The sequence below is a fragment of the Carcharhinus amblyrhynchos genome, unplaced genomic scaffold, assembly GCF_965287045.1.
Source record: "Carcharhinus amblyrhynchos unplaced genomic scaffold, sCarAmb.v2.hapA chromosome_114, whole genome shotgun sequence".
NCBI classification, from domain to species: domain Eukaryota; kingdom Metazoa; phylum Chordata; class Chondrichthyes; order Carcharhiniformes; family Carcharhinidae; genus Carcharhinus; species Carcharhinus amblyrhynchos.
This window is the reverse complement of record NW_027649854.1, coordinates 462406-475619: the sequence shown is the minus strand read 5'-3', so window position 1 is coordinate 475619 and position 13214 is coordinate 462406. Positions and strand designations below refer to the sequence as shown.

The following is a 13214-nucleotide window of genomic DNA, read 5'->3' as shown; positions in this document are numbered from 1 at the left end:
CTAGATAGGCTGGGTGAATGGGCCAGGAACTGGCAAATGGAATTTAATGTTGGCAAGTGCGAGGTGGTCCACTTTGGTAGGAATAATGGTAGGAAGGATTATTACTTACGTGGAGAAAAACTGCAGCAGGCGACGGTGCAGAGAGACCTCGGGGTCCTTGTGCATGAGTCGCAAAAACCCAGCTTGCAGGTGCAGCAGGTGGTCAGGAAGGCAAATGGGATGCTGGCCTTCATAGCGAGGGGGATTGAATATAAAAGTAGGGAGGTCTTGCTGCGGCTGTATAGGGCATTGGTGAGGCCGCAGCTGGAGTACTGTGTGCAGTTTTGGGCGCCGCTCTTACGTAAGGATATTTTGGCCTTGGAGGGAGTGCAGAGGAGGTTTACTAGGCTGATGCCGGAGTTGAGGGGGTTGAGCTATGAGGAGAGGCTGAATAAACTAGGCTTGTACTCGTTAGAGTTTAGAAGAATGAGGGGAGACCTCATTGAGACGTATAAGATGATGAATGGGATGGATAGGATAGAGGTGGACTCTTCCCGCTCAGAAAGGACAGTAGGACTAGGGGGCACAGCCTCAAGATAAAGAGGGGGCGGTTTAGAACGGAGTTGAGGAAGAACTTCTTCACTCAAAGGGTGGTGAATCTCTGGAATTCTCTGCCCGTTGAAGTGGTGGAGGCTACCTCGCTAAATATTTTTAGACACGGGTTGATGGGTTTTTGATAAGAGAGGGGATTAAGGGTTATGGGGAGAAAGCGGGAATGTGGAACTGAGCCACGTCAGATCAGCCATGATCTTATTGAATGGCGGGACAGGCTCGAAGGGCCAGATGGCCTACTCCTGCTCCTATTTCTTATGTTCTTATTGATTAAAAATCTATCTCTCTGTGACTTAAACACATTTAATGAGGTAGCCTCCACTGCTTCAATGGGCAGAGAATTCCAAAGATTCACTACCCTCTGGGAGAAGTAGTTCCTCCTCAACTCCATTCTAAATTGATTTTGAGTCTGTGCCCTCTAGTTCTTGTTTTCTTTCTAAGTGGAAATAATCTCTCTGCTTCTACCCTGTCTGGCCCCTTCATTATCTTATGAGGATGGCCTCACCTGGGATCTTGGATTCATGTCACACTATCTGTAACCCCCATAACTTGCCTGGGCTTGCAAAACCTTGCTTACTGTACTGTCTGGAGACAATACCCATCTCTTTAACCTGTGCTTAACCGTCTCTCCACTCACACTGTCTGTATCTTTAAGACTTGATTAGCCGTAAAGACTTGCATTCCAACTATTATCCTGTAAATTGAGTTTGTGTCTTTATATGCCCTGTTTGTGAACAGAATTCCCACTTACCTGATTAAAGAGCTTGAGACTCCGAAAGCTAGTGCTGCCAAATAAACCTGTTGGACTTTAACCTGGTGTTGTGAGACTTCTTACTGTGCCCACCCCAGTCCAACACCAGCATCCCAACATCATGACTATCTATTAGCTTAGGTCCCAGAGGGGTTCTAGTCTCCTCAAGTCTGCCTGTCACAATCTCAATCAGCCTGTGGTTAATGTAGTTATTTGAAGGTCCCATACCAGGTTTGCATATTCCCTGCAGACATTGTACATGGTCCCACAGGTCAGTACAAGTCCTTGGACAGTGATTCGCACACGACACAAACTCTTTTCCTCGGTCTTCACAGAGTTCTCCTGTAAATGAACATCAGTTGGTAAATAGACAGAGGATTTGATAAATATATACTCATTATCACATCAGGTACGCAGCAGTGGTAGCAAACCAGGAGGAGATAATTCCTCTCAATAACGACAGCCCATTAACAAAATCAGCACAGGGAGACTCAGGGATATTGTGTTGAGAAGTTGCAGGACAGATACAGCATGGAGTTAGATACAGAGTAAAGCTCCCTCTACACTGTCCTCCATCAAACACTCCCAGGACAGGTACAGCACAGGGTTAGATACAGAGTAAAGCTCCCTCCCTCTACACTATCCCCCATCAAACACTCCCAGGACAGGTACAGCACGGGGTTAGATACAGAGTAAAGCTCCCTCGACACTGTCCCCATCAAACACTCCCAGGACAGGTACAGCACGGAGTTAGATACAGAGTAAAGCTCCTCTACACTGTCCCCATCAAACACTCCCAGGACAGGGACAGCACCGGGTTAGATACAGAGTGAAGCTCTCTCTACACTGTCCCCCCATCAAACACTCCCAGGACAGGTACAGCACAGGGTTAGATACAGAGTAAAGCTCCCGCTACACTGTCCCCATCAAACACTCCCAGGACAGGTACAGCACAGGGTTAGATACAGAGTAAAGCTCCCTTGACACTGTCCCCATCAAACACTCCCAGGACAGGTACAGCACAGGGTTAGATACAGAGTAAAGCTCCCTCTACACTGTCCCCCATCAAACACTCCCAGGACAGGTACAGCACGGGGTTAGATACAGAGTGAAGCTCTCTCTACACTGTCCCCCCATCAAACACTCCCAGGACAGGTACAGCACAGGGTTAGATACAGAGTAAAGCTCCCTCGACACTGTCCCCATCAAACACTCCCAGGACAGGTACAGCACGGAGTTAGATACAGAGTAAAGCTCCTCTACACTGTCCCCATCAAACACTCCCAGGACAGGGACAGCACCGGGTTAGATACAGAGTGAAGCTCTCTCTACACTGTCCCCCCATCAAACACTCCCAGGACAGGTACAGCACAGGGTTAGATACAGAGTAAAGCTCCCTCTACACTGTCCCCATCAAACACTCCCAGGACAGGTACAGCACAGGGTTAGATACAGAGTAAAGCTCCCTTGACACTGTCCCCATCAAACACTCCCAGGACAGGTACAGCACGGGGTTAGATACAGAGTGAAGCTCTCTCTACACTGTCCCCCCATCAAACACTCCCAGGACAGGTACAGCACAGGGTTAGATACAGAGTAAAGCTCCCTTGACACTGTCCCCATCAAACACTCCCAGGACAGGTACAGCACAGGGTTAGATACAGAGTAAAGCTCCCTCTACACTGTCCCCATCAAACACTCCCAGGACAGGTACAGCACGGGTTTAGATAGAGCAACGCTCCTGCTACACTGTCCCCCATCAAACACTCCCAGGACAGGTACAGCACAGGGTTAGATACAGAGTAAAGCTCCCTCTACACTGTCCCCCATCAAACACTCCCAGGACAGGTACAGCACAGGGTTAGATACAGAGTAAAGCTCCCTCTACACTGTCCCCCATCAAACACTCCCAGGACAGGTACAGCACGGGGTTAGATACAGAGCAACGCTCCTGCTACACTGTTAAAGTACAAAGGAAAGTACAGCACAGGAACAAGCCCTTCGGCCCTTCAAGCCTGTGCTGATCATGATGTCCCAACTAAACTGAAAAAAAGTTTTGCCCTTACTCGATCCATATCCCTCTATTCCCTCCCTATTCATGAACCCATCCAGATCCCTCTTCAATGTTGCTAATGTTCCTGCTTCCACCACCTCCTCTGGCAGCGCGTTCCAGGCACCCACCACTCTCTGTGTGAAAAACTTGCCCCGCACATCTCCCTTAAACTTCCCCCTCTCACCTTGAACCTGTGTCCCCTTGTAATTGACACTTGCACCCTGGGGAAAAGCTCTGTCTATCCACCCTGTCTGTGCCTCTCATCATTCTGTAGACCCTCTATCAGGTCTCCCCTCAGCCTCTGTCTTTCCAGTGAAAACAATCCTGGTTGATTCAACCTCTCCTCATAGTCAACACCCTCGAGACCAGGCAACATCCTGGTGAACCTTCTTTGCACTCTCTCCAAAGCTTCTACATCCTTCTGGTAGTGTGGTGACTGGAACTGCACACAATACTCCAAACGCAGCCTAACCAAGGTTTTATGTAGCTGCTACATGACTCTCCAACTCCTGTCCGCAAACCCTGGCTGATGAAAGAAAGCATGTTGTAGGCGTTCTTAATCACGTTGGTCACCTCTGTTGCTCCTTTAGGGGAACTGTGGGCCTGTACGCCCAGATCCCTCTGTATGTTAATGTTCCTAACATTTACAGTATAATTCACACCTAAATTTGATTTTTCAAAATGCTTCAGCCTCACATTTCATAGAATCATAGAATCTACAATGCAGTAGGAGGCCATTCGGCCCATTGAGGCTGCACCAACCACAATCCCACCCAGGCCCTATTCCCAGAACCACTCATATGTACCCTGCTCACCCCTTGACATTAGGGTCAATTTAGCATGGCCAATCAACACAACCCACTCATCTCTGGAGAGTGGAATTTACATAAGAACTAGGAGCAGGAGTAGGCCATCTGGAGCCTGCTCCACCATTCAATAAAATCATGAATGATCTTATTGAAGATCATTCCACTCCACTTACCTGCCCACTCACCATAACCCTTAATTCCTTTACTGTTCAAAAATCTATCTATCGTTGCCTTAAAAACATTCAATGAGGGAGCCTCAACTGCTTCACCGGGCAGGGAATTCCACAGATTCACAACCCTTTGTGTGAAGAAGTTTCTCCTCAACTCAGTCCTAAATCTGCTCCCCCTTATTTGGGGCCATGCCCCCTGGTTCTAATTTCACCCTCCAGTGAGAACAACCTCCCTGTTTCTATCGTATCTATTCCCTTCATAATCTTACAGCTTATATATAAAAATCCCAAGGCTTTTTATACAAATGTAAAAAGCAAGAGGGTAGTGAGGAAGAGGGTTGGCCCACTCAAGCACAAGGGAGGGAATCTATACATGGAGCCAGAGGAAATGGGTGAGGTATTAAATGAATACTTTGCGTCAGTATTCATCAAAGAGAAGGATTTGGTGGATGATGAGTCTGGGAAAGGATGTGTAGATAGTTTGAGTCATGTTGAGATCAAAAAGGAGGAGGTATTGGGGTTCTAGAGAAACATCAAGGTAGACAAATCTCTAAGGCCTGATGGGATATACCCCAGAATACTGAGAGAGGCAAGGGAGGAAATTTCTGGGGCCTTGAGAGAAATTTTTGTATCCTGACTGGCTACAGGGGAAGTCCCAGAGGATTGGAGAGTAGCCAATGTTGTTCCTTTGTTTAAGAAGGGTAGCAAGAATAATCCAGGTAATTACAGGCTGGTCAGCCTTACATCAGTGGTAGGGAAATTATTGGAGAGGATTCTTTGAGACAGGATTTATTCCCACTTGGAAATAAGTGGATGTATTAATGAGAGGCAACATGGTTTTGTGAAGGGGAAGTCATGTCTCACTAACTTGTTCGACTTCTTCCAGGAAGTGATGAAGATGGTTGATGAGGGTAGGGTAGTGGGTGTTGTCTACATGGACTTCAGTAAGGCCTTTGACAGGGTCCCTCATGGCAGACTGGTGCAGATGAAGGTTGCATGGGATCAGAGGTGAGCTGGCAAGATGGATACAAAACTGGCTCGGTCAAAGAAGACAAAGGGTAGCAGTGGAAGGGTACATTTCTGAATGGAGGGCTGTGACAAGTGGCATTCCTCAGGAATCAGTGCTGGGGCCTTTGCTGTTTGTAATATCTATAAATGATTTGGAGGAAAATGTAACTGGATTGATTAGTAAGTTTGTAGACGACACAAAGGTTGGTGGATTTGCGGATAGCGATGAGAATCATCAGAGGATACAGCGGGATATAGATCAGTTGGAGACTTGGGCGGAGAGATGACAGATGGAGTTTAATCTGGACAAAAGTGAGGTAATGCATTTTGCAAGGTCTAATACAGATAGGAGTTTTGATAGGCAGAGGGATCTGGGTGTACATTATACAGGTCACTGAAAGTGGCAACGCAGGTGGAGAAGATAGTCAAGAAGGCATACAGCATGCTTGCCTTCATTGGCCAGGGTATTGAGTTTAAAAATTGGCAAGTCATGTTGCAGCTTTATAGAACCTTAGTGCGGCCGCACTTGGAATATAGTGTTCAATTCTGGTCACCACACTACCAGAAAGACGTGGAGGCTTTGGAGAGGGGACAGAAAAGATTTACCAGGATGTTGCCTGGTATGGAGGACATTCGCTATGAGGAGAGGTTGGAGAAACTTGGTTTGTTCTCACTCGACCGGCGGAGGTTGAGGGGAGACCTGATAGAAGTCTACAAGATTATGAGGGGCATGGACAGAGTGGATAGTCAGAAACTTTTTCCCAGGGTGGAAGAGTCAATTACTGGGGGCACAGGTTTAAGGTGCGGGGGGCAAGGTTTAAAGGAGATGTACGAGGCAGATTTTTTACACAGAGGGTAGTGGGTGTCTGGAACTCGTTGCCGGGGGAGGTAGTGGAAGCGGATATGATAGTGAGTTTTAAGGGGCGTCTTGATAAATACATGAATAGGATGGGAATAGAGGGATATGGTCCCCAGAATGGTAGGGAGTTTTTCGTTCAGTTGGACAGCATGGTCGGTGCAGGCTTGGAGGGGTTGAACGGCCTGTTCCGATGCTGTAGTTCTCTTTGTTCTATAAGATCTCCCCTCATTCTTCGGAATTCCAATGAATATCGACCCAGTCTACTCAGTCTCTCCTCATAAACCATCTCGGGGATCTTATAGAGACCTATAAGATAATGAAGTAGATGGATCGGGTAGAGGTAGAGAGATTCTTCCCGCTTTGAAAGGATAGCAGGACTAGAGGGCACAGCCTCAAGATAAGTGGGGGGCAGTTTAGATCAGAGTTGAGGAGGAACTTCTTCACTCAAAGGGTGGTGAATCTCTGGAATTCTCTGCCCATTGAAATGGTGGAGGCTACCTTGCTAAATATATTTAAGTCACAGGTAGATAGATTTCTGATAGACAAGAGAATTAAGGGTTATGGGGAGAAAGCTGGAAAGTGGAACTGATCCACTTCAGATCAGCCATGATCTTACTGAAAGGCGGGGCAGGCTCGAAGGGCTAGATGGCCTACTCCTGCTCCTATTTCTTATGATCTTAAACCAACCCTCTTAACTCCGGAATCAACCGAGTGAATCTCCTCTGCACCCCCTCCAGTGCCAGTATATCCTTTCTCAAGTAAGGAGACCAAAACTGTACACAATACTCCAGGTGTGGCCTCACCAGCACCTTATACAGCTGCAACATAACATCGCTGTTTTTAAACTCCATCCCTCTGCTGTTGAGAAAAGTATAGATGTTCGGGAACTTGGGGAAATAAATAGTGATGTCTTGAGGAGTGTACATATTACAGAGAAGGTGATGCTGGAACTCTTAAAGCGCATCAAGGTAGATAAATCCCTGAGACCTGATGAAGTGTATTAGTATACAGTGAAAAGTATTGTTTGTTGTGCACTATAAGGAGAACATACCATGCATAGAGAAGGAAAGGAGAGGGTGCAGAATATTGTGTTCTCCTCGGACAGAAGAAAGCTAACAGGAGATTTCATCAAAATGTTCATGAGGAGGTGGACAGAGCAGGTCAGGAGAAACTGTTCCCTCTCGTAAAAGGATTGAGAACAAGGGGGCACAGAATTAAATCGATTTGTAAAGAAGCAAATGTGATGTGAGAAAAAGCTTTTTCACCCAGCGGGTAGAACATAGAACATAGAACATTACAGCACAGTACAGGCCCTTCGGCCCTCAATGTTGTGCCGAGCTATGTCCAATCCTAAGATCAAGCTATCCCACTCCCTATCATTCTGGAGTGCTCCATGTGCCTATCCAATAACCACTTGAAAGTTCCTAAAGTGTCCGACTCCACTATCACAGCAGGCAGTGTATTCCACACCCCAACCACTCTCTGAGTAAAGAATCTACCTTGGACATCCCTCCTATATCTCCCACCATGAACCTTATAGTTATGCCCCCTAGTAACAGCTACATCCACCTGAGGAAATAGCCTCTGCACGTCCACTCTATCAATCCCCCTCATCATCTTATAAACCTCTATTAAGTTGCCCCTCATCCTCTCCCCAATGCTTCCACATCCTTCTTATAGTGAGGTGACCAGAACTGCACACAATATTCCAAATGTGGTCTCACCAAGGTCCGGTATAGTTGCAGCATAACCCCACGGCTCTTAAACTCAAACCCCCTGTTAATAAACACTAACACACTCAAAGCCTTCTTCACGGTTCTATCCACTTGAGTGGCAACCTTCAGAGATCTGTGGATGAATGAACCCCAAGATCTCTCTGTTCCTCCACATTCCTCAGAACTCTGCCATTGACCCTGTGATCCGCATTTAAGTCTGTCTTCCCAAAATGAATCACCTCACACTTGTCAGGGTTAAACTCCATCTGCCACTTGTCGGCTCAGCTCTGCATCCTATCAATGTCTCTTTGCAGCCTGCAAGAGCCCTCCACCTCACCCACTACTCCACCAATCTTGGTGTCATCAGCAAATTTACTAACCCACCCTTCAACCCCCTCTTCCAAGTCATTGATAAAAATCACAAATAGCAGAGGACCCAGCACTGATCCCTGTGGTACACCGCTGGTAACTGGCCTCCAGTCTGAAAATTTTCTCTCCACCACCACCCTCTGTCTTCTATGAGACAGCCAGTTACTTATCCAATCGGCCAAATTTCCTTATTTGCCACACCTCATTACTTTCTTCATGAGCGTACCATGGGGAACCTTATCAAACACCTTACTAAAATCCATGTATGCAACATCAACTTCTTTACCTTCATCCACACACTTAGTAAAACTCAATCCAATTTGTGAAGCAGGACTTACCCCTCACAAAATCGTGCTGACTATCCCCGATTAAACTGAATCTTTCCAAATGGTCATAAATCCTACCTTTCAGGACTCTTTCCGTTAACTTACCGACCACCAAAGTAAGACTAACTGGCCTATAATTACCAGGGTCATTCCTATTTCCTTTCTTGAAGAGGGGAACAACATTCACCTCTCTCCAGTCCTCTGGCACAATCCCCGTGGACAGTGAGGACCCAAAGATCAAAGCTAAAGGCTCTGCAATCTCATCCATTGCCTCCTAAAGTATCCTAGGATGTATCCCATCTGGCCCAGGGGACTTATGCACCCTCAGGTTTTTCAAAATTGCTAATACATCTTCCCTCAGAACATCTACCTCCTCCATCCTATTAGCCTGTATCACACTCTCATCCTCAAAAACATGGCCCCTCTCCTTAGTGAACACTGAAGAAAAGTATTCAATCAACGCCTCACCGATCTCTTCTGACTCCATGCACAATTTCCCACTACTATCCTTGACTGGCCTTAACCTCACCCTGGTCATTCTTTTATTTCTCACATAAGAGTAAAAAGCCTTGGGGTTTTCCTTGATCCGACCCGCCAAGGACTTCTCTTGCCCCCTCCTAGCTCTCCTAAGCCCTTTCTTTAACACCTTTAAACCATTTCTTCATTCCTTGCTACCTTGTAACACTCAAGCGACCCAACTGAACCTTGTTTTTTCCTCCTTACATACACTTCCTTTTTCCTCTTGACAAGACATTCAATCTCCTTTGTGAACCAAATAATTAGGATCTGGAATATTCTGCCTGGGTATGTGGTGGAGGCAGGTTCAATGGAGGCACTCAGGAGGACATTAGTTAATTATTTGAATAGAAACAATGTGGAAGGGTACCGGGGAAAAATGAATCATGATGTTCACTTGGAGAACTGGTACAAACATGATGGCCCAAACGGCCTCGTCCTGCACTGTAAGAATGCTTTGATTCTGAGTGTTTCAGTGGGATCTCCTGTTCCTGATGTTGGTTCATCCCAGCCACAGATTTCCCACTGACAAAGGGTTCATTCAGCGGGATATCCCATTTGCATGGAAAATCCCAGCCATTGGGATATTCAAAGAACAAAGAAAATTCCAGCACAGGAACAGGCCCTTCGGCCCCTCCAAGCCTGCACTGACCATGCTGCCCCCGACTGAACTAAAACCCCCTACCCTGCCGGTGACCATATCCCTCTATTCCCATCCAATTCATGCACTTGTCAAGATGTCCCGTAAAAGTCACTACTGTATCTGCTTCCACTCCCTCCCCCGGCAGTGAGTTCCAGGCACCCACCACCCTCTGTGCAAAAAACTTGCCTCGTACATCTCCTTTAAACCTTGCCCCTCGCACCTTAAACCTGTGCCCCCTAGGAATTGACTCTTCCACTCTGGGAAAGAAACCCAGGGTGGAAGAACACGTTTTTCCCCCTTTTCCATCATTCTGGAACAATTGATATCCAGGAATGTTAAATACATGGTCTTGCTTTCGATATATCATAATCCTGGTGATAACTTGTGCAGCTGAACATCCCTTTACTGACACCACAGTCACTGGTGTGCATTAATGTCAGAACATTTAATATTTATTCTCAAGTCCAGCACCTGGGCACATGGCAGTGTTGCAGCTTTCTGATTGGAACCTGGGTCCTTTGCATCTCGCAATGTCCTGTAGATGGGGAAGAGTTCGTTCTCTAATGCGAAAGCCACCACTACAGGGCTCACGGCACGGACTCCACACACCCCACACATTCCAGGAACAGTCATCTGGAAGAAAGAGAGAAAGAAGATATTCACACCTGATGGAAGATGGCAGGAAACAAAGGGATAGTGTAAGCAGCAAAGTAAGAAAATAGTTCAAATAATCTTCTGAGTGGTCAGGGGGAGTAAATGAGACCATTTCCTTTGTTTTGTTGAAAAGTGTGGTAATGGGATTGAAAAGCAAGGGTCAAGTCAGACAGATAATTGGTGCAACTCCAAGTGGAAAAGCCCAGAGTTATTGGGAATGGTGAAAAACCTCGGGAAGAAAGGAGAAAATACAGGATTGCTTTGAGTGGGATGAGAGTTTGGAAATGTCAGTCAGATAGAGATATCTGGATTGGGAGAAACAGTAAAGAAACTCATGAATTTTCACTAAAGCATCATTTTGAAAAGAAAGTAAACTTTTTAATTAGAACATATTTCAATTCGGACAATAAAAGATTTATTCCTAAATCTAACTTTTTAAAATTTATTTTACGGGATGTGGGCGTTGCTGGCTAGCCCCAGTATTTATTGCTCATCCCTAATTGCCCTCCATTTCAGAGTCAACCACATTGCTGTGGCTCTGGAGTCACTTGTAGGAAGTCTGACAACACCAGTTTTAAGTCCAACCGATTTATTTGATAGTAAACGCACAAGCTTTTGAGGTTTACCTCTTTGTTGGGCTTAAACCTGGTGTTGTCAGACTTCTTACTGTGTTTACCCCAGTCCAACGCCGGCATCTCCACATCGTCACCGGGTAAGGATGGCAGAATTCCTTCCTTAAAGTATATTGGTGAATCAGATAGGTTTTTACAACAAAACAAAGAAAATTACAGCACAGGAACAGGCCCTTCGGCCCTCCAAACCTGCACCGACCATGCTGCCTGACTTAACTAAAATCCCCTACCTTTCCGGGGACCACATTCCCCTATTCCCATTCTATTTGCGTATTTGTCAAGGCGTCCCTTAAAAGTCACTATCGTATCTACATCCACTGCCTCTCCCAGCAGCGAGTTCCAGACACCTACCACCCTCTGTCCAAAAAACATGCCTAGTACATCTCTTTAAACCTTGCCCCTCGCACCTGAAACCTGAGCCCTCTCATAATTGACTTGTCCACCCTGGGAAAAAGCTTCTGACTATCCACTCTGTCCATGCCCCTCAATCGACAATGGTTTCATTGCCATCATTACATTTTTAATTCCAGATTTTTACTGAATTCAAAGATTAGTGATAGAGGCAGAGGGATAAAAGGTGGTGGGGGGGGTGGGTGGCATTGTTGGTCAGGGAGAATGTTACAGTGGTACTCAGACAGGATAGATTAGGGAGCTTGTCTACAGAAGCCCTATGGGTGGAGCTGAGAAACAGAAAGGTATGACCATATTAATGGGGTTGTATTATAGACCACTCAATAGTCAGTGAGAATTGGAGGAGCAAATCTGCAGAGAGATAGCTGACAACTGCAAGAAACAGAAAGTTGTGATAGTAGGGGATTTTAGTTTTCCACAAGTAGATTGGGACTCGTGCACTGTTAAAGGTTTAGACGGGGTAGAGTTTGTAAAATGTGTTCAGGAGAATTTTCTACATCAGTATATGGAGGTAAATATAAAAGTAGGGAGGTCTTGCTGCGGCTGTATAGGGCATTGGTGAGGCCGCAGCTGGAGCACTGTGTGCTATTTTGGGCGCCGTACTTACGCAAGGATATTTTGGCCTTGGAGGGAGTGCAGAGGAGGTTTACTAGGCTGATACCGGAGTTGAGGGGGTTGAGCTATGAGGAGAGGCTGAATAAACTAGACTTGTACTCGTTAGAGTTTAGGAGAATGAGGGGAGATCTCATTGAGACGTATAAGATGATGAATGGGATGGATAGGATAGAGGTGGAGAGACTCTTCCCGCTCAGAAAGGATAGTAGGACTAGGGGGCACAGCCTCAAGATAAAGGGGGGGCAGTTTAGAACGGAGTTGAGGAAGAACTTCTTCACTCAAAGGGTGGTGAATCTCTGGAATTCTCTGCCCGTTGAAGTGGTGGAGGCTACCTCGCTAAATATTTTTAAGATGCGTGTTGATGGGTTTTTGATAAGAGAGGGGATTAAGGGTTATGGGGAGAGGGCGGGAATGTGGAACTGAGCCATGACAGATCAGCCATGATCTTATTGAATGGCGGGGCAGGCTCGAAGGGCTAGATGGCCTACTCCTGCTCCTGTTTCTTATGTTCTTAGGTGCCAACGAGAGAGGATGCGATATTGGATTTCCTACTGGGAAATGAGTTAGGGCAGGTGATGGATGTGAGTGTGAGGGAACACTTTGGATCCAGTGATCATAATGCCATTAGTTTCAACCTGATCATGGATAAGGATAGATCTGGTCCTCGGGTTGAAGTTCTGAACTGGAAAAAGGCCAAATTTGATGAAATGAGAAAGAATCTGGGAAGTGTGGATTGGCACAGGCTGTTCTCTGGTAAGGATGTAAATGGAAAGTGGGAGGCCTTCAAAGAAGAAATTTTGAGAGTGCAGAGTTTGTATGTTCCTGTCAGAATAAAAGGCAAAGTAAATAGGAATAAGGAACCTTGGTTCTCGAGGGAGATTGTAACACTGATTAAGAGGAAGAGAGAGTTGTATGAAATGTACAGGCAGCAAGGAACAGATCAGATGCTCGAGGAGTATAAAAAGTGCAAGGAGCTACTTAAGAGGGAAATCAGGAGGGCTAAAAGAAGACATGAGGTTGCTTTGGCAGACAAAGTGAAGGAAAATCCAAAGAGCTTCTACAGGTATGTTAGGAGCAAAAGGATAGTGAGGG

The 13214-nt window shown here is 46.1% G+C and overlaps 1 protein-coding gene across 1 annotated transcript in view; it reads right to left on the bottom strand.

The window, feature by feature from the left end:
- The window catches only part of sspo (SCO-spondin), a gene marked incomplete at its 5' end in the record, with an annotated part of 592643 nt that overhangs the window by 117501 nt on the left and 461928 nt on the right, over positions 1-13214 (bottom strand). The window contains 2 exons of the mRNA XM_080183006.1: positions 1571-1684; positions 10282-10443. Coding sequence (XP_080039132.1) covers positions 1571-1684; positions 10282-10443 — 276 coding nt within the window. The remainder of the gene's footprint in view (positions 1-1570; positions 1685-10281; positions 10444-13214) is intronic.